At 37.5% G+C, this 16,909-nt stretch overlaps 3 protein-coding genes across 3 annotated transcripts; all 3 read right to left on the reverse strand.

Moving 5' to 3' along the window:
* Window positions 1–838: 838 nt before the first annotated feature.
* Window positions 839–2,379, reverse strand: LOC113016181 (mast cell protease 1A-like). Its single transcript, XM_026158799.2, has 5 exons — window positions 2,246–2,379; window positions 2,020–2,167; window positions 1,801–1,930; window positions 1,402–1,653; window positions 839–1,302 (listed from the first exon to the last, which is right to left on the reverse strand). The coding sequence occupies exons 1-5, from the start codon at window positions 2,331–2,333 to the stop codon at window positions 1,144–1,146; spliced, it is 777 nt and encodes a 258-aa protein (XP_026014584.2). The 5' UTR covers window positions 2,334–2,379; the 3' UTR covers window positions 839–1,143.
* Window positions 2,380–7,473: 5,094 nt separating this feature from the next.
* LOC113016182 (duodenase-1-like) lies at window positions 7,474–9,953 on the reverse strand. The gene is made up of 5 exons (XM_026158800.2): window positions 9,755–9,953; window positions 9,536–9,683; window positions 9,327–9,456; window positions 8,379–8,642; window positions 7,474–8,284 (listed from the first exon to the last, which is right to left on the reverse strand). The coding sequence occupies exons 1-5, from the start codon at window positions 9,936–9,938 to the stop codon at window positions 8,120–8,122; spliced, it is 891 nt and encodes a 296-aa protein (XP_026014585.2). The 5' UTR covers window positions 9,939–9,953; the 3' UTR covers window positions 7,474–8,119.
* Window positions 9,954–11,026: 1,073 nt separating this feature from the next.
* Window positions 11,027–13,601, reverse strand: LOC113016436 (duodenase-1-like). The gene is made up of 5 exons (XM_026159263.2): window positions 13,526–13,601; window positions 13,303–13,450; window positions 13,102–13,228; window positions 12,727–12,990; window positions 11,027–12,635 (listed from the first exon to the last, which is right to left on the reverse strand). Exons 1-5 carry the CDS (start codon window positions 13,581–13,583, stop codon window positions 12,471–12,473), a joined length of 762 nt encoding a protein of 253 aa, XP_026015048.1. The 5' UTR covers window positions 13,584–13,601; the 3' UTR covers window positions 11,027–12,470.
* Window positions 13,602–16,909: the final 3,308 nt, after the last annotated feature.

The following is a 16,909-nucleotide window of genomic DNA, read 5'->3' on the forward strand; positions in this document are numbered from 1 at the left end:
GCATTTATAGATGTAACTATCGATAACCTTTCTGTCTGTCCATTACAAGCCATTTTCTTGTGTGCAAATTCATTCTTCAACAATTGTGTGTTTTTCCATCCAGATGCAGTTTTCTGCACCATCTTATCAATGTTCTTATACTGATCACCACATTGTGTTTACATGCTAATAGAGAAATCATTTCCTTCCTGTTACCAAAACCGATTCTGAAGTACAATTTCACTCAGAGGATATAGCAACCATGGCAGTTTGTAATCTGTAGTCTCCACATTTAAACTTTTTTCTTGAAATACTATTTCAACTTTTTTCTCAATTATTTTTTCTTATTGTGGCCCTAATACTCGTTTGTACACCTTCAGGGAATTATTCAGATGTAGGAGGAGCACTGGAATTAACAGGAGTACTTGAGTGCTTCCCAATTGATAGTGAAAAAAATTAAATCAGGTGTCATTTCCCCTTTTTGTGTTTCACAACTTGTGATTACACTTTTGTTTATTTATTACTCTTTTAATTATTTCTTGGCTTTTTTTCTTTTACTTTATGATTTATGATCTATTAGCTGCATCAAGCTCAATGTTCCTCTTTGTGGAAATGTTTTACCCAAACGCTGATAGCTCAATTTCCATATTTTTCCCATAAACCCCATTCGTAAACATGAAAGCTTCCTGTTCACTGGGGGTTTCTTTACCAGATGTGTTAGCCATGCTCACAATTGTCTAATTTTATCTAGCATGCTCAAGTCTCCTATAGACCCTGAATACAAACAGGCATGGGATTCTATTTTTGACACCAAGTTTGTTGTGGAAATCTGAAATAAAATGAGGTGCACACAACCATGCTGTTTTCATTTGCTTATTTAACTTTGGGGGTCAAACAACAGTACAGACAGCACGCCAGCAGAATTACAAGCACAGAAACATATAAAGTTACAAGTTATCTACATCCCATGGTCATAAAATACATTTAGAACATTGTAATAAAAGATAACTTGAACATCAACACTTGCTGTAATTGAAAGAATCCATGGTGACAGAATAAAGTGATAAGGAGCTTTGAATTCAATTAGGTCAGCTTGACAGAGCGAAGTAGCAGAATCTTTTTAATTTTCACTTTTGGTTACATCGACAGAGCAATCAGGAATGCTTAAATTACACCTCTGAGAATCTTGTCGATCCATTGACGGTATTTTGAGATGTCCGTATAGACATTGGGTACATCTGGGTATTTGCAGTTTAAATTTTTGTTGAAAGAAACAACACCAACTGCGAACCCATTGCAGACCAGAGGACCACCGGAATCTCTCTGTGAGGAGGACATATTTTAATTTTGTCAGTTTATATTAAGTGTTTTATATATTTTGCAAAATCTAATTAGTATATATTGAAGAGACAGAAAACATACCTGACAGAATCCTTTATTTGTTCTATAGCCACCTGCACAGATAACTTTGTTAGGAAGAGCAGGCCAGTTTTCCTTACAGATTTGATGTTGAATGACAAGAACGTTCACCACTCTCAGCTCATTAGGTAGAGTGTAATTTTCAGTGAAACCCCATCCAGCCACCTGGCACACTTCATTTTCTTGTAGTTTTATTTCAGCATGTGGAAGCTGAATTATCCTTGCTGTGCGGTCTAGCTGAACTTTCCTAGATAACTGAAGACACACAACATGAAATGAAAATTTGAAATGTCTGTTTTCATACAGTAACCCTTTTGCTGTGATGAAATTTGAATTATAACGCCACAAATATAGGGTCTTATAATTCATGTGAAACTGTTACAACTATGAATATGTACATACTTTAAGGAGCATGATGTCATCACCATATTGAACATTTCTATAATTTTCAAACTTGATGGATTTTTTAATCTCTATTTTTTCATGATGGTCGTTGAGATTGTGGCTTCCAAGAACAACGTGTGTAAGGTTCCTGAAGAAGTAATCAATGAGACTTGGTCAGTACATTTTATAAAAGCGTACTGACCACAAAAGACGTTGGATTACTTACAACTTACTTACTCATTGTCACAGTGTGCAGCAGTGACCACAAAGTCTTCAGCGATGAGAAATCCTCCGCATATATGACCATGTTTGTTCTGCACTGAGGCCATATAAAGCATTGAGTTCTTTGCTGCCTTTTCCCCATGTATAATATCACTTCCATGCCCTAAAAAAGTAAAACCAAAATTAAGTTAATGTCCCAACAAATGGTTGGAAATTGATAACAAAGACTTGCAGTTCTTACCGAGGCATGCAAGAAGATGGAACAGTAGAAGTTTTTGCAGACCGTGCATGATGTTAGCCAAACGGTGAACTGTTTCTGGTAGGAGCATCAAGGAGACCTTTTTATAGGGTGTTTTGCCTTGTTGATAAGTATGATAATAATCACTCTCATTTCGACTTTGAACCACATCCTTTTCACCCACCCAAGCCACCCCCACTTTGAGAAATGTGAGAAATGTTGCGAATGTCTTTTTTGTGTTTTATTATGGATGCATAAAACCAAGAAAAAAAACCTTACATCCGATGACCAAATGCTGATCAAACAACTTTTTTAAGGAGCCAAATTTTGTGTGCTTTCTTTCCCAGGCAAGCTTACATATCAGCTCAGAAAGTGAAAGTGTAACACAATACAGAAACAGTGTAATTACGATACCTTTTTAAAGTCTCACCTTTGCAAAACAATATTTTTTAACTGAGTTTTAACTTTGTGGATACTACACCATCACAAGAGCAACTAAACACCCTGCTGCTGGTGACCTTCTACAGATCCACCATCGAGAGCCTGCTCACCTATGCAGTGACAGTGTGGCATGCCAGCTGCAGACAGGAAGAGACTGCAGAGGGTGGTAAACACAGCGCAAAAAATCATCCTTGTCTGCCATCTATAACTCCCGTTGTCTCAGCAGGGCCAGAAACATCTTGAAGGGCAATACCCACCCCGGCTACCATCTTTTTAACCTACTACCCTCTGGCAGGCGCTTCAGATCCTTACAGGCCAGAACAAACAGACTCAGGGATAGCTTCTTCCCCAAAGATATCACCATACTCAACTAAAACTTGCACAAACGTAATTTGCACTTCAGTATCTGCACTGACTGTATCATCGTTCTCTGGCGGTCTGTTTCTGTTACTTGGTGCTGTGTATTTATATTATATTTATTGTTATATTATTGTATAGTTTTTTAGAATGCGCTAAGCACATGTGCACTATGGAGCTGTTTTAAATCTTGTTATAATTTGTATAATGACAATAAGGACTTTCAATTCAATCACAACTGGTATTTATATTGAGGATTTTCCTAAACAAATAACTAAAAAAAACCCCACCATTATTCGCTGGAATAGATCAAAGCTGCTGAACCACATTTGAATTCTGTGATGAATTGTTTTTCAATCAGGGAAATCACAATTACCAGATTTATGAATTTCATTGTTGTCAGTTACAGCAATAAAACTACTGCATTCACGCTATTAATAAGTAAAACAGCAACTGATACATATAGATAAGAGTCGAGCATTATCGCTCATCTGTTAACATGCTAACTGAACACATCAAGTTTAACTGGCTATAAAATGTTGCTGATAAGTCTGACTTTCAACAAACAACCACATGCACATCAAAGAAATACAGCATAATAAAAAATAATATTAATAATAATACATCCATCCATCCATCCATTCGCGTCCGCTTATCCTTTTCAGGGTCGCGGGGGGCGCTGGAGCCTATCCCAGCTGTCATAGGGCGAGAGGCGGGGTACACCCTGGACAGGTCGCCAGTCTGTCGCAGGGCCAACACACAGAGACAGACAACCATTTGCACTCACATTCACAGCTATGGGCAATTTGGATTAACCAATTAACCTATCCCCACTAAGTGCATGTCTTTGGACAGTGGGAGGAAGCCAGAGTACCCGGAGAGAACCCACGCAAACATGGGGAGAACATGCAAACTCCACACAGAAAGACCCTGGCCTGATGGTGGAATTGAACTCAGGACCTTCTTGCTGTGCGGCAACAGTGCTAACCACTGTGCCTAATAATAATAATACAGATACTCACATATATATACAAAGTTTTATACATATTGCATGTGGGTTAAAACTGCAACACTCTATTGATATTTATTTATTGTTTGCATTATTTTTCATTATTTTATTTTGGCTCATATTCTGTCCAAAGTTTCTAAGACTTTTGACATCTTTTGGCATCGGACTCTGCACTGCTTCACATCAACAGAACCTGAACTCAAGCCACTGGTTCCCTTTCAGCACAAGTCTGAAGGGCAGCCTGAACCTGCTTTGTGCCACACACACCCCCAGCCTGCACCGTCTGGTCCTGTTGCGTCATAGGTTTCCGTACTGTCTGGTCCTGCTTCGCCCAAGCCAGTGGTCTGGACTCCTCTCGAGTCAGTGGTCACTGCACAGTCTGGACCTGCTTCACTCAAGGGTCTCCGTTGACCTCCTGGGGGGTGCAATCTTTGCGGCCACCATCGGCCTCCAGTCCTGTTGCCCGATGGTTTTTGTCATCATTGTCAGCCTCCAGACCCAGATCCGCTCCGCCTTCATTGCTGGCCTCCTGGTCAGCTTCCAAAATTGCTCTGTCTTCGCCAGTGACCACACCTTTGGCCTCCTGAACTGTTAGTTCTTTGTTTTGGTCTCTAATGCTCCTGTTTTTCTCTTTGTGTTCACTCGAAACACAAAAGATGAACCTTTTGCGAAACAGTCTGTTTTGCTGGTAAGTATGATTATTATCTACAATATTTTGATTTCTAACCACATCCTTTGTTCAAGGTAATTTTGCACACTTGTGTTGCATGATCATAATCATAGTGCCACATCAGTCTGAAGGACAGACATGCTCATCCATCATTATGCTAACACAATTTGCTGCTCATCTTTAGTTGAACTTTTGAAATTTAAGACACTTTAGGCCTCCCGATTTGTTTCATTCAATATCCTTTTTGGCCTCCTGGTCAACTGTAGGTACAAATCAAGTGACTATGGATACTTTTAATGAGTGGAAACTCAGATGTAAAGACTTTACTGTGGAAATCAAACTTTGTCAGTATGATTAAGTGGCTATTTTGGATTATACATCATTGCCAGTGACTTTTGTGACTTTCTTCTTTGCTTTTTTCTCTTATTCTCTGCATCTTTCAATGACGAAGCACAGAAACCAGTTTCCTGCTTCAGTTCTATCATCAGACTCATTGGTTTTCCATTTACACATAAATGGCTAAGATATGACTTAACGGAAGCAATGCACGTCATTGGAGTCAAGTCAACAATAAATTTTGCATCCACCAAGGTCTTCAAGGTTATCTTAGTTATGTAATGGTTGAAAACTGACAAAAAGCCTTATAGTATAGTGTGTACTGGCAACATATAGACATATGTGGAAGCAAACTACAATGTGTTTAAAATTTGTTTATTCCAAGATTTTTGGCTTTTCTTTCCTCTGGTTTTTCACATACATTGATTGACCTGTAGTTTAACTATACTCACAAGTAAAGAAGGCAGATGCCAGGCTTGACACAGCTGAATGGCATTATCTTTGAGATCTGCAGCAAACTAGATGAACCGCAGACACTACAGGATCCAGATAAGCTATTGCTTGTAGAACATGTACGTAAACTGTCCTTTGCACACACATTTGCTGATTTCTCATGCATTTAGTCTTTGTACTACTAGTCTGACTATATTATTATTTTGCATTTGTTTTCCTATAAAATCTTTAGCTGTAGTACATGATGCATATAATCTATTGCTGTATAGTTCAAATCTCATTGGCCTGTGGACAGAGTGTCTGCCGTTCAGCCATTAGAAGATGCTATTCAACAATTTAGCTCACTGAAATGTCTGATAAAGCTTTCAGCAGAGGTCTGTATTTCTGAATTTAAAAAGTCCATGTCAAATGCTAAGTCATTACCTTACCTCATCCAAATGTCATCCATAATTGTCATTCTTAGATAAGAACTGATTTCACTCTTGTCACCCTTGTCCACATGCTGAATCTCTTAAGGCTGTATCCCTTGTACTTTGCCACGTTGTTAAGGAGACTAGTGTAAGGTCATTCAGATTCTCAGCTCACCGTTCTTCTCTTTTCCTAAGTTCTTATTACTTCTCATACCCAGCTCAAGGACAAGAGGTCAGGAAAAGACAATGGGAAGGATTTCTGGAATGTATCCTATATTAAATGTTTTTGTTCTTTCTTGACTGTTTAAAACGTTTGTCCTACAGCAACCACCATAGATAAAATTATGCACTGGAATTTCGAGAGATTAAGTAAACAGACATCCAGAGGTGAAGTTTTTACACACTGTAACTTTGTCATAAGGATGGACCCACACCCTGAGCATTGGGAAAGGTTTAATACGTTTATTTACAAGCTGTGAATAAAACAGAATGGCACTGTCGGTGATATGGTGAGATTGAGGCTGAGTACATTATCCGGCTGACACGAAGATCTGCCCACATCTAAGTGTGTTCTTCAGTCTTAAAAAATCAGCTTCTGTTCCTTTGATAAGCAGATGAGTTAATCAGCAGATTGATTAAGTAGAGAAACCGATAGCGGAACAGAAGAAGATGTTTTTGGCTTTTCTTTTTACACATTGGTGTAAAAAAAGTTGTTTTTAACGAGCCTTCTCTTTTTTACATCACTTCTCAGAAGAGACATTTTCAGGCTAGCTTGGATATCAGATCAGAAAGTGAATGTTCTTAGTTCTTACCTCGCCTTTTACCTTCAAAGAAATTGTTTACTATCACAACTTAATTTTAAATGGACAACTTTTTCAAATGAAGAGCATAAGAAGAAACAACATTATTCATTTGCATAGGCCAAAGCTACCAAAACACATGTGATTAGTGTAATAAACTGTTTTTGAATCAAAGAAACCACAGTCACCAGATACCGGTCATAATGTCAGCATTCTCACGGAGATGAAAACACTGCATTCACACTGGCTAATGACTAAAACAACAATGGCTTGCTAATAACTAGTGCAGTTACATTTACTCCATAGCATATAGCAGATAAGAGTCATATTATCTCCCATCTTTCAATCTGATTGAACATGTATAAATGCCTAGAAAATGTTGCTGACTAAAAAAACTTGCTTTAGACAAACAGCCACAAGTACAGCAGCAAATGCAGATACATGCATATTCACAAGGTGTTAGACATATTGCATGTTCTGCGTGCAGAACTAAAACATTACTGAGATACCGAATTCATATATGCATGGTTTTAGTATTAGGGCATTTTATATTTTGGCTCATATGTGATCCATGTTTTCTGAGACTTTTTTTGGCTATCGTCACGGGTCTTAGGTTGAAGCAATTTTCTTTTTGTATCTATAGCAATGTTTTGCTTTTTAAAGTGGAAAAAACTAAAGCCTTTGGCCTGTTCCTTGGATGTTCCCACAGCAAAGTTCCCCAAAAAAGTTTTGAAAATGACATGAGTAAGAGAAAATACAGTTTCAAGCTTCAGGTTTTATTTTTTGCTTTTGGACTCACTGTAATGCCAAAATGCTTAAAGAGATTTAATCATTCCTGACACCTGACAGTGTAACAGAACATCTTGACTCAGGATTACATTTCTCTGCATGAAATGAATGTAAATGATATTCATATTGAAACATGAAATACTGCAGTAATCTCACAGAGGAGGTGCTGTTGGTTGGTGTCAAGAAGGAAGAGTTGGCTATCATAGTGTGAGAGGGAAGGTACATCCTGGACAGCCTGCAAGTTGGTTGCAGGCGTAACACAAGGAGACAGAAAACCATTCACTGTAAAATCTAAAAGCATCAATTAAGCAAACAAGTGTGTCGGTAAACTATGAGAGAAAACCTTGGCCAACAAGGAACTTTAAACCCAGAACCTTCTTTCAGTAAGTAAATGGTTCTCACCACACACACTATTCTGATCTCACACCAAACTCTCCATTTTCTTGTTTCTGACAGATGTGAAAAGTTAATTGAACGCTGCCCCCTAATGGTGAAAATCTAGCTCTGATTACAGCAAAAACTCCCATTGAGGTCTAACAAAATGATCATGACTGGTTGGAGCCCAGGGAAGGAAGGTAGGACAAAAGATGCAATGTGGAAGAGAGCCAGAGATTAGTAGCATTTCTTTTTCTTAAGAATGGGTTTGATCCAAGAAAGGAATTTTGATATGTCTGTATAAACGTTGGGGACATTCGGATAGTCACAGATGTTGTAGTTGTTAAAGGAAACGACACCAACTGCCAAATTGTCACACACCAGAGGGCCACCAGAGTCACCCTGTGAGGAGGAAATATTATTATTTGATTTGCCCATCAATCATCAATCTTTTGTTAATACCGTTATCATAGGTTGTAGATAGAAAAAAAGTTACCTGACAGATTCCTTTGTTTTTAAAGTATCCACCTGCACAAATAACTTTAGCTGGAAGCATATTCTGCCAAACACTCTGACACCTGTCCTTGTTAATGATGGGGACATCCACCACTTGCAGCTCGTCAACACTTTCACCGTTACTTTTTATGGCCCCCCATCCAGCTACACTGCAGGTTTTGTTTTCCTTTAGATTAATTTTTGGATGTGGAAGTTTAATTGGCTTAATAACTTTGTTTCCTTCCAGGCGAGCTTTCCTAGACAGCTAGTGGCAGAAAATAAGGAATGAGATAGAAAAGAGAATACTTAAGGCAAATTTAATAGGGTTTAAATCCAAACCATAACAGAGTGTCCACATGTGTAGCTGGTCAGTTGAATAATCAATATGTACTACAATACATAATCATCACTAACATTTAGTATACCTATTAATGTGCAACACATTGTTAAACTAAATAAAAACATGTTTGTTTTGTATCACATATATTGCAAAAGGCAAGCAATAAGGAACTTTCTTTCTTTCATGTGCTTTCCCATGAGTAATACATCCAGGGCCAGTTACTTAAAATAAACTACAGTATTGTGTAAAAGTGTTGAGGCACCACTTATTTCTTTATAGTTTGCTTCCAAGGAGCCAGGCTTCACACATGGCTTGCTGAAATGCATAAAATTCATTTCATATCCAGTTCTTATACCTCACCATTTTCAGAACATTTCAGGTTTTTAGAGTTCTTTTTGAACAGTGACGAGGATAATGCAGTTTGACAGGCATAAAATGGTATTTGTGCACCAACATGGTGACTGTCAAACAGCTACTAGCCAACACTTGGCTAAAACAAAAACAAAAGACAAAATCTATCTATATAGCATCAACATAACATATGCAGCAAAAACCTGATACAGGACCTAAGAGATGCATGTCTATGAGATTCAGGAGTTATCTACTTACTTTGAGAAGCATGATATCATTTCCAGATAGAACATCCTTAAAAGAATGTTTGCACATCTTCACATCATATCTCATTGTGTCATCAACCTTTTTGAGATTGTGAGTGCCCAGAACAACACTTGTAGGATTCCTACATTAATGATAATACAGAAATTGAACGTTTATGTTTTGATGAATTTGAGGTTGCATGAAGAGTTTTGATTACTTACTTGGGAGCACAGTGCGCTGCAGTCATTACAAAATATTCACTGACAAGGAAACCTCCACATATATGTCCATTGTTGTCTTGCACTGATGCCATATACATCATCTGCTTTTTCTCAGCCTTTCTACCTTTTATGATTTGACTCCCCAGTGCTGAAAGCAAATGTGCAAAATTTAAAAGCAACACACTTTTGCACATCTGTAAGAAATGGATAAAATCTTACCATTATGTCTAAGAAGCGTCAAAGTTTGAAAGAGCAGAAACCCTCGCAGAGCGTGCATGATGCATGGAAGTCGGGTGAAAAATCTTTCAGGGAGATAGTCGACCACTTTATGCTTTACCTTGCACTCTGTCTGTGGTTTGTGGTTTTTGGGGTTGTTTTCACTTCCTGTCTTCTCAACGTTCATTTCATATCTTCACAGAACATTTGAATCACTCTTTATGCTCTTAGAACTGAAAAAGCTTTTTGGATGAGAGGTGAAACGTCTTCAAGAAACTGGAAGTCCAGACGCTTTTCTTTCCGAGCTCCAGCTTAATTAACAGAGTGATGTAAACTAAATGCTATCACGTGTACATGGAGATATATGTATACAATCAACACACACAGAAGTACTTTGTGCAGGATCCCTGATACATCTAACTCACAAAATATAATTAAAAGCACTGTTTTGTTGGAGCGCACATGCAGAAGCTCCATGATCATTTCTAACAGGCTGAAAAACAGGAATGCAGGAATCAAGATATCCAGAAGAGCAGTACGGTTAGCAAACATGGCAGTTTTTGTAGTTGTGTAATGACCTATTTTCATGGTCCTATTTGTATTATGCACGTGTATATTGATGTTTGTGCAAAGCAGGCCAAACCAGATCGTCACACAACCACAACATATTTTACTTTCTGTATTATTTTTCTTTTTTGAAATGCTGTTTTATGCCAGAGAGTAATGGTGCACACACCTTCCAAAAAGTTAAACTTTTGTCTCATTATTCCACAAAGTATTTGTCCAGTCTTTCAAGTCTTGGGGATCATCAAGATATGTTTTAGCAAATGCCTCTTTGGTCAGCAATGGTTTTCTCCTGAACTGTCCCATGGATGCCATTTTTGCCCAGTCTTTTTTATTGTTTAATCATGAACTGAGCATGACTGAGACACGTGAAGCCTGAGGTTCTTTAATGTTGTTCTGGGTACTTTTGTGACCTGGATAATTCATGGATGTGCGCTTGGAGTAATTTTGGTAGGCCGGTCACAGAGTTATCAGTGACTTTGTTTCTCAAGTGTTTCTTTAGATTGCTGTATGAAGTGTTGTTTATTGAGTTCTTTTAGCCTGCTTTGATTTGTCACATGGGTTCTATTGAACTGAGTTCTTGATTTACCCAGTCTGCCAGTAATTGGGCCTGAGTGTGTTTAGTGAAACTAAACTAAAAAATGTGGTTAATCACAGTTAATTTATTTTTAACAAAAGGGGCATTTTCATTTTCACACAGGACCAGGTAGATTTGGATAACAATTCTTCTTTATTTAATAAAATAATCATTTACAAAGAGCATTTTATGTTTACTCTGGTTATTCATTCATTCATTCATTTATCTTCTTCCGCTTATCTGGGGCCGGGTTGCGGGGGCAGCGGCCTTAGCAGAGAAGCCCACCTCCTCCAGCTTGTCCAGGGGAACACCAAGGCCTTCCCAGATGTTCTAAGGCCAGCCGAGAGATATAATCTCTGGTCCTGGGTGTCCTGGGTCTGCCCTGGGGCTTACTATCATTGTATATAAATTCACAGAACTGCATTCGGAGTCGGCGTTTGAGTCCTGCCTGCTCTCGGAGTATGACAACCACCCAGTGATCCAAAACTGGACCATCCATATCTATAAACATTCTAAAAGCATGTGGATGTACAAATTACCACAGTACAAAATTAGATTACAACAATGCTCTATACATTCTTTTAATCAACTTGGTGATGTACAGTTAGAGCACTGTTGTGAACAAATTTTAAAAAACACATTACTCCTTCAGCAAAATTACATCCTTAAGATGCAGTCGGTACTTTTTCTGAACTATTTTAGTGATATGCATAAGAGATTAAATGACTGCCAGATTTGATTACTATGTGAGCCGTGATGCATTTATTTCTCATATCACCATGACAAGCAGAAATAGTAGTTCCTATCAATCATTTAGACAATCTCAATAATATAGCTAATTTCCACTGTTTACCTGTCAATCATAAACTTCTAATTTACCACAAATTATTTTAATATCAATATTTTAATATGAGAATTGATTCTAGAACGTATTTTATATAGGAAAATTGGTATCAATCTGTACACCACTAGATGGCATCAATACTAATAACATTTTGACCTTATCTACCCATCACTAGCATTGCAGATTACAGTTTGTTTACATGAGTGTCTCTTTTACGGTTATTGCTGTTGCTCACTCAGCAGTCATGTACACATTGAATATTCGTTAGTATTTAGTTTGTTTCTCATTAGCTGCCAAATATATTGCAAAAATAATGCTTTCACTATTGATTATTTGACATCTCACTCTCACTCTGTGAAATAGTTCCAGTCAGTGTAGCAGTGTAGATGTACTTTCACTACTGTGGTGACACATACTGGTCTCTAAAAGATGTCACTTTAATCTTATGGAAAAACAGCAACATCTTGAAATGGTAATGGTGATAACCTTAATACTACTATATGTTGCTTATTCTTCATGTGACACCAAATTATTTTCTGGACTCCCTTGTTATTGTTTTAATGAAATATTTCCCTTCTGATATTGTTACTAATAAAACCATGGTTTTATTAGTAACAATATCAGTCACGGTCTGCAGACCGTGGACTAGCAGATACAATTTTTATTTCTGTTTTTGGTCACACAAAGAAAATGACAGCAAAATGAAGCAATACAGCAGAAAAACAATTGTAGTTTTACAAATAACTATTTGGGTTTTTAAGAATTGCATTGATCCACAGGAGGTATTTTGAGATGTCTGTATAAACATTGGGTGCTTTAGGGTAGTTACACTTGCCTTTGTTAAAAGAAACAATACCAACAGCTAATCCTGCGCACACCAGAGGACCACCTGAATCACCCTGTGAAAAGAAAGAATTTTAAGGTGTTTATACATTTGACAACGAGAGACCAGTTATTAATTTCAGTGAAAGGAAGAAGAAGAAAACATACCTGGCAGAATCCCTTGTGTGTGGGGTAGCCACCTGCACAGATAACGTTGGCGGGAAGACGTATATTTATGACAGAATATTGCTTCTTACAGACTTTCTTGTTAATGACAGGCACATCCACCACCCTCAGTATATTGGTTAGAGTACCATTTTCCGTAATTCCCCATCCAGCCACTTTGCACACTTCATTTTCTTTTAGGTTTATTTTAGCAGTTGGAAGTCGAATTATTTTTACTATGTCGCTTAGCTGAGCTTTTCTAGAAAGCTGAAGAGATATATAATCAAATCACAAAGTTAACATTCAAAATTCTTATGCTGTAATGTAACGTAGATAATTAGATCACTCAACTATGTCACTTCAAACTGTTGTACTTACTTTAAGCAGCATGATGTCGTCACCCAGTAAAACATTTAGATAGAATCTAGGCTTGAATTTTTTATTGATACTTATTTTTTGGCCTTTGTTGAGATTGTGGTTACCGAGAACAACGTGCGTGGGGTATCTGAAGCAAAGATTATTGAGAGGCACTCAATACATTTCCTAAACCTGTTAAATGACACGAAGACTGATACTTACTCATTATCACAGTGTGCAGCAGTGACAACAAAGTCTTCGGTGATCAGAAATCCTCCACATATATGACCACTTTTGTTTTGCACTGAGACCATATACAACATTGACTTCCTTGGGACTTTCTCCCCACCAATGATGTCACTTCCACGTGCTTCAAAGAAAAAAAAACATGCTAATGCCCATATGAAATGTTTGGAGAATAATGACTAAAAACTGCAATTCTTACCAGCTTGTTTGAGACATGTCAAAACATTGAGTAGCAGAATTATTTGCAGACCGTGCATGATGCCAGGAAAACGGTTCACTTCATTGTAGGCGTGTCAAGCTGACACATTTATAGTGCTTCTAACCACATCCTTTATTCAAGATAATTCTGAAAAGTTTGTTAATGCAAAGATAACTGATTTGCTATGTGAAACACATCGATTATGCTATGTGTATAAATTTATTTAAGTATGTTATACAAATTAATTAATTCATTTTTATCATTCCTAAATGTAAATTGTTGTGTTGTGTTTTAAATTGAATGGGTAATTGGGTGAAAGAATTTAATTAATATGCCAGGATCATGGCAGGGCTGAAGCCACAAAATAAACTAACAAACATATGAAATAAACATAAAAACTGCAAACAAAGACCCCAACCGACCAGGAAGTTTGAACCCAGAACCTGGTTTCAGTAAGGAAACAGCTCTCATTGTGGAGCAAACACTGATAACTAAAGACATATGCATTATATTTAACTTTATTTTAAATTGGGTTTTGGATGTTATAAATAATCAAATGAATTTACATTGTAAACTGAAAAGAAAAACAATACAGTTTTGATGTAAGAGATGTAAGATGAGTAATTAGATACAGAAAAAGAGTAACAACTAATCAAACACTTTGTGCATCACCTTGCTGTCTGTGGTTTCATCAACACTTTTATCTGTTTCTCCTCTGAAAGTTTTCTTTCAGAGAATATCAAAGCACTTTTTTGTGGGTGTTGTTGTTTGCTTCTAGGGGTGTGAAAACTCACACCTTGGATTGACAGCCAAACGTGAAACAATGAAACCAGTTTCCAGTTTCACAGATGTTAAACAGTTTTCAAATGTAACTCAATATTTAAGTGTTTCTTACTTGACCCGCTTAGTCGATTAAAAAGTTAATTGCCACGAACACCCCTAATGTTATATAACAGACCACAGAAAAGAGACAGGTTTTTTTCTACGTGACAGAGCTATAATAAATGTTTTGTTTTTTTTAATTATCCTACTTTTTCTAAAAGGGAACATTATTTAAAGAATATGTATTTAATTAAAAACTCTGTATTCATCTAAAGGGTATAACAAGAAGGGTGAGCTTCCTGCTCGAAAAGGAAATGACCAAAATAAATGTATTTCTCTGCAATTACAAACTCTGTGTAAACAGTCTTGGTGTCAAAATAAAGCTAACACTGGTGAGATGTCATCAGAGCTTTAAATATTACTGCAGATGTTACTATGTCAAAGTTACTGTGACTCAAACATAGAAAACATGATTTTTTTATTTCCCTCACCTAATTTTTAAAAGTATTTTATAGCATATAACACGTTTGAAAATATGTTTCGGTTCACATTTAACTCCAGAAAATCATAAATCAAAATATGGATATTAGCTGTCCACAGATTCATGGTGACGTAACTGCTCTTTTAACTGTCTGGTGTCTTTGCTTTGTTTGGTGTTTGTAGACATGGTTTACATGAGCTTTTAGCTGAGATTCAGAGGTTTCTGTGGACACTACTCATGTCAGCACTTATATTTCTGACCTCGTGTTATAATCGATTAAACGTGGTCTCCTCCCTTTTGCCCCCATTTTTGATGTTGTGGGTGCAAATGATCAGGCATGACATTCTCATAATAAATCAGATAAAATACTGCAAAGAATTAATCCTGCGTTTGTGTGATTGAAATGTGTGTGCAGTGACACTGTTTTAAAGATTTGGCCTAAATAATTCTGGAGTGAATGAGCCTAAACATGATGACCGGACTAGTGACACCATATCACCTGTGACACTCACACACACACACACACACACACACACACACACACACACACACACACACACACACACACACACACACACGTATGACTTTGCCAGTTTCAGCTGAAACAATTTCAGTGTTTCAAACCATGTTCTAGAGTTTTTAGTTCACCGTTCATGAGGTTTCAAGAAGAAAATGAAAGACAGATCTGAATGTTTGAAAGTGTTTTGGAAAAACTCTGTAAAGATTAGATGAACAATACTCAAAGGATAAATTCAACTGTTTTATTTTGTTAGATAAGTTGAAAAAAAGTTAAACAAGCAAGTAAATAAAGAAACAAGGTAAAACGAAGTAAGAGCAAAAAGTTAACAAGTAAATAACGAAACAAGGTTAAATGAGGTAAGTTCAAAAAGTTAACAAGTAAATAACGAAGCAAGGTTAAATGAGGTAAGAGCAAAAAGTTAACAAGTAAATAACGAAACAAGGTTAAATGAGGTAAGTTCAAAAAGTTAACAAGTAAATAACGAAACAAGGTTAAATGAGGTAAGAGCAAAAAGTTAACAAGTAAATAAAGAAAGAAGGTAGAGGAGAGAAAACCCCAACAATCCCCTCTGAGCAAGCACTAGGCGACAGTGGGGAGGAAAAACTGCCTTAAAACGGGCAGAAACCTCCGGCAGAACCAGGCTCAGGAGGGGGCAGTCAACTGCCGGGACTGGTTGGGGGGTGAACAGAGGTGGAGCAAGACGAGGCTACATCAGTTGAAGAAGCAGTATTGTCCCTCTACCGGAAAAAGCTGAAGAATCTTTTCTTCTTTTTCATGGACTTTTCCACGAGCGCCTTTTTGTCCAGGATGAGGGTTCTCAACTCATCGATGGTTTCTGTGTTTTGCCTCTCAAGTTTCTTGCATGTTTGTTCCACCTGTTCTAATGTTGCTTGTGTTTCTTCAAGCTTTTCTTTGAGGTCTTTGGATGTTGCCTCCTGTGTCAGCTTTGCCTTCTGCAGGTCTGCATTTCTCACTTGATCTTCTTTGTGCAGGCCTTCTAGCTGCTCATTTCTTTTCTGGATGTCGCGGAGCGTACACTGCAGGTCTTCATGCGTTTTGTCTTGTTTTTGCTTTTGGGCCTGCATTTCTGTGTTTTCCCGCTTCAAGTTGTTGAATTCCAACAATATCCCCTTAATGAGCTCCGAGTTGTTTTTCGCCATGTGATCAATCTTTTTCTGCATGTGTGAGCATCGTTTTGCCAGTGTTTCCTTTTCTCCCTCCAGCTCACTTGTTTTGACCTTCAGTTCATTACAGACTTCTTGCATTTTTTGATTTTTACTCTCAAAGTCCTTGATAATGCACTTTTCTTCTGTCAGTCTTTCTTGCTTTTGCTCTTTCTCTTGAAGGAGGTCTTTATTTTGGACCAGTGTTTGATCCAACTTTGCCTTCACCATTCTGTACTTTTCCTGCATGCCTTGGAGTTCGCGCTGCAGGTCTTTTTGCTTTGTGTCCTGTTGTTCCTTCTGTTGGAGGACTTCTTTATTTTTTTCTTCAGCTTCATCAAGCTTTCTTTGGAGCAGGTGATTGATTTGGTCCATGTATTGCAGATCCCACTCTATTT

The sequence above is a fragment of the Astatotilapia calliptera genome, chromosome 23 (genome assembly GCF_964374335.1).
Source record: "Astatotilapia calliptera chromosome 23, fAstCal68.1, whole genome shotgun sequence".
NCBI lineage: Eukaryota > Metazoa > Chordata > Actinopteri > Cichliformes > Cichlidae > Astatotilapia > Astatotilapia calliptera.

Bases quoted from the DNA above. Each gene is read 5' to 3' on its own strand.
- LOC113016182 (XM_026158800.2), bottom strand. From the start codon at position 9,938: ATGAACGTTGAGAAGACAGGAAGTGAAAACAACCCCAAAAACCACAAA. The intron at 9,457-9,535 runs GTAAGTAATCAA...TCATTAATGTAG, and splicing joins GCAGCGCACTGTGCTCCCAA to GAATCCTACAAGTGTTGTTC. The intron at 8,643-9,326 runs GTAAGTAGATAA...TTCTGCCACTAG, and splicing joins ATGATATCATGCTTCTCAAA to CTGTCTAGGAAAGCTCGCCT.
- LOC113016181 (XM_026158799.2), bottom strand. From the start codon at position 2,333: ATGCTCCTACCAGAAACAGTTCACCGTTTGGCTAACATCATGCACGGT. The intron at 2,168-2,245 runs GTAAGAACTGCA...TTACTTTTTTAG, and splicing joins CCATCTTCTTGCATGCCTCG to GGCATGGAAGTGATATTATA. The intron at 1,654-1,800 runs GTATGTACATAT...GTGTGTCTTCAG, and splicing joins ATGACATCATGCTCCTTAAA to TTATCTAGGAAAGTTCAGCT.
- LOC113016436 (XM_026159263.2), bottom strand. From the start codon at position 13,583: ATGCACGGTCTGCAAATAATTCTGCTACTCAATGTTTTGACATGTCTC. The intron at 13,451-13,525 runs GTAAGAATTGCA...TTTTCTTTGAAG, and splicing joins GACATGTCTCAAACAAGCTG to CACGTGGAAGTGACATCATT. The intron at 12,991-13,101 runs GTAAGTACAACA...ATATCTCTTCAG, and splicing joins ACGACATCATGCTGCTTAAA to CTTTCTAGAAAAGCTCAGCT.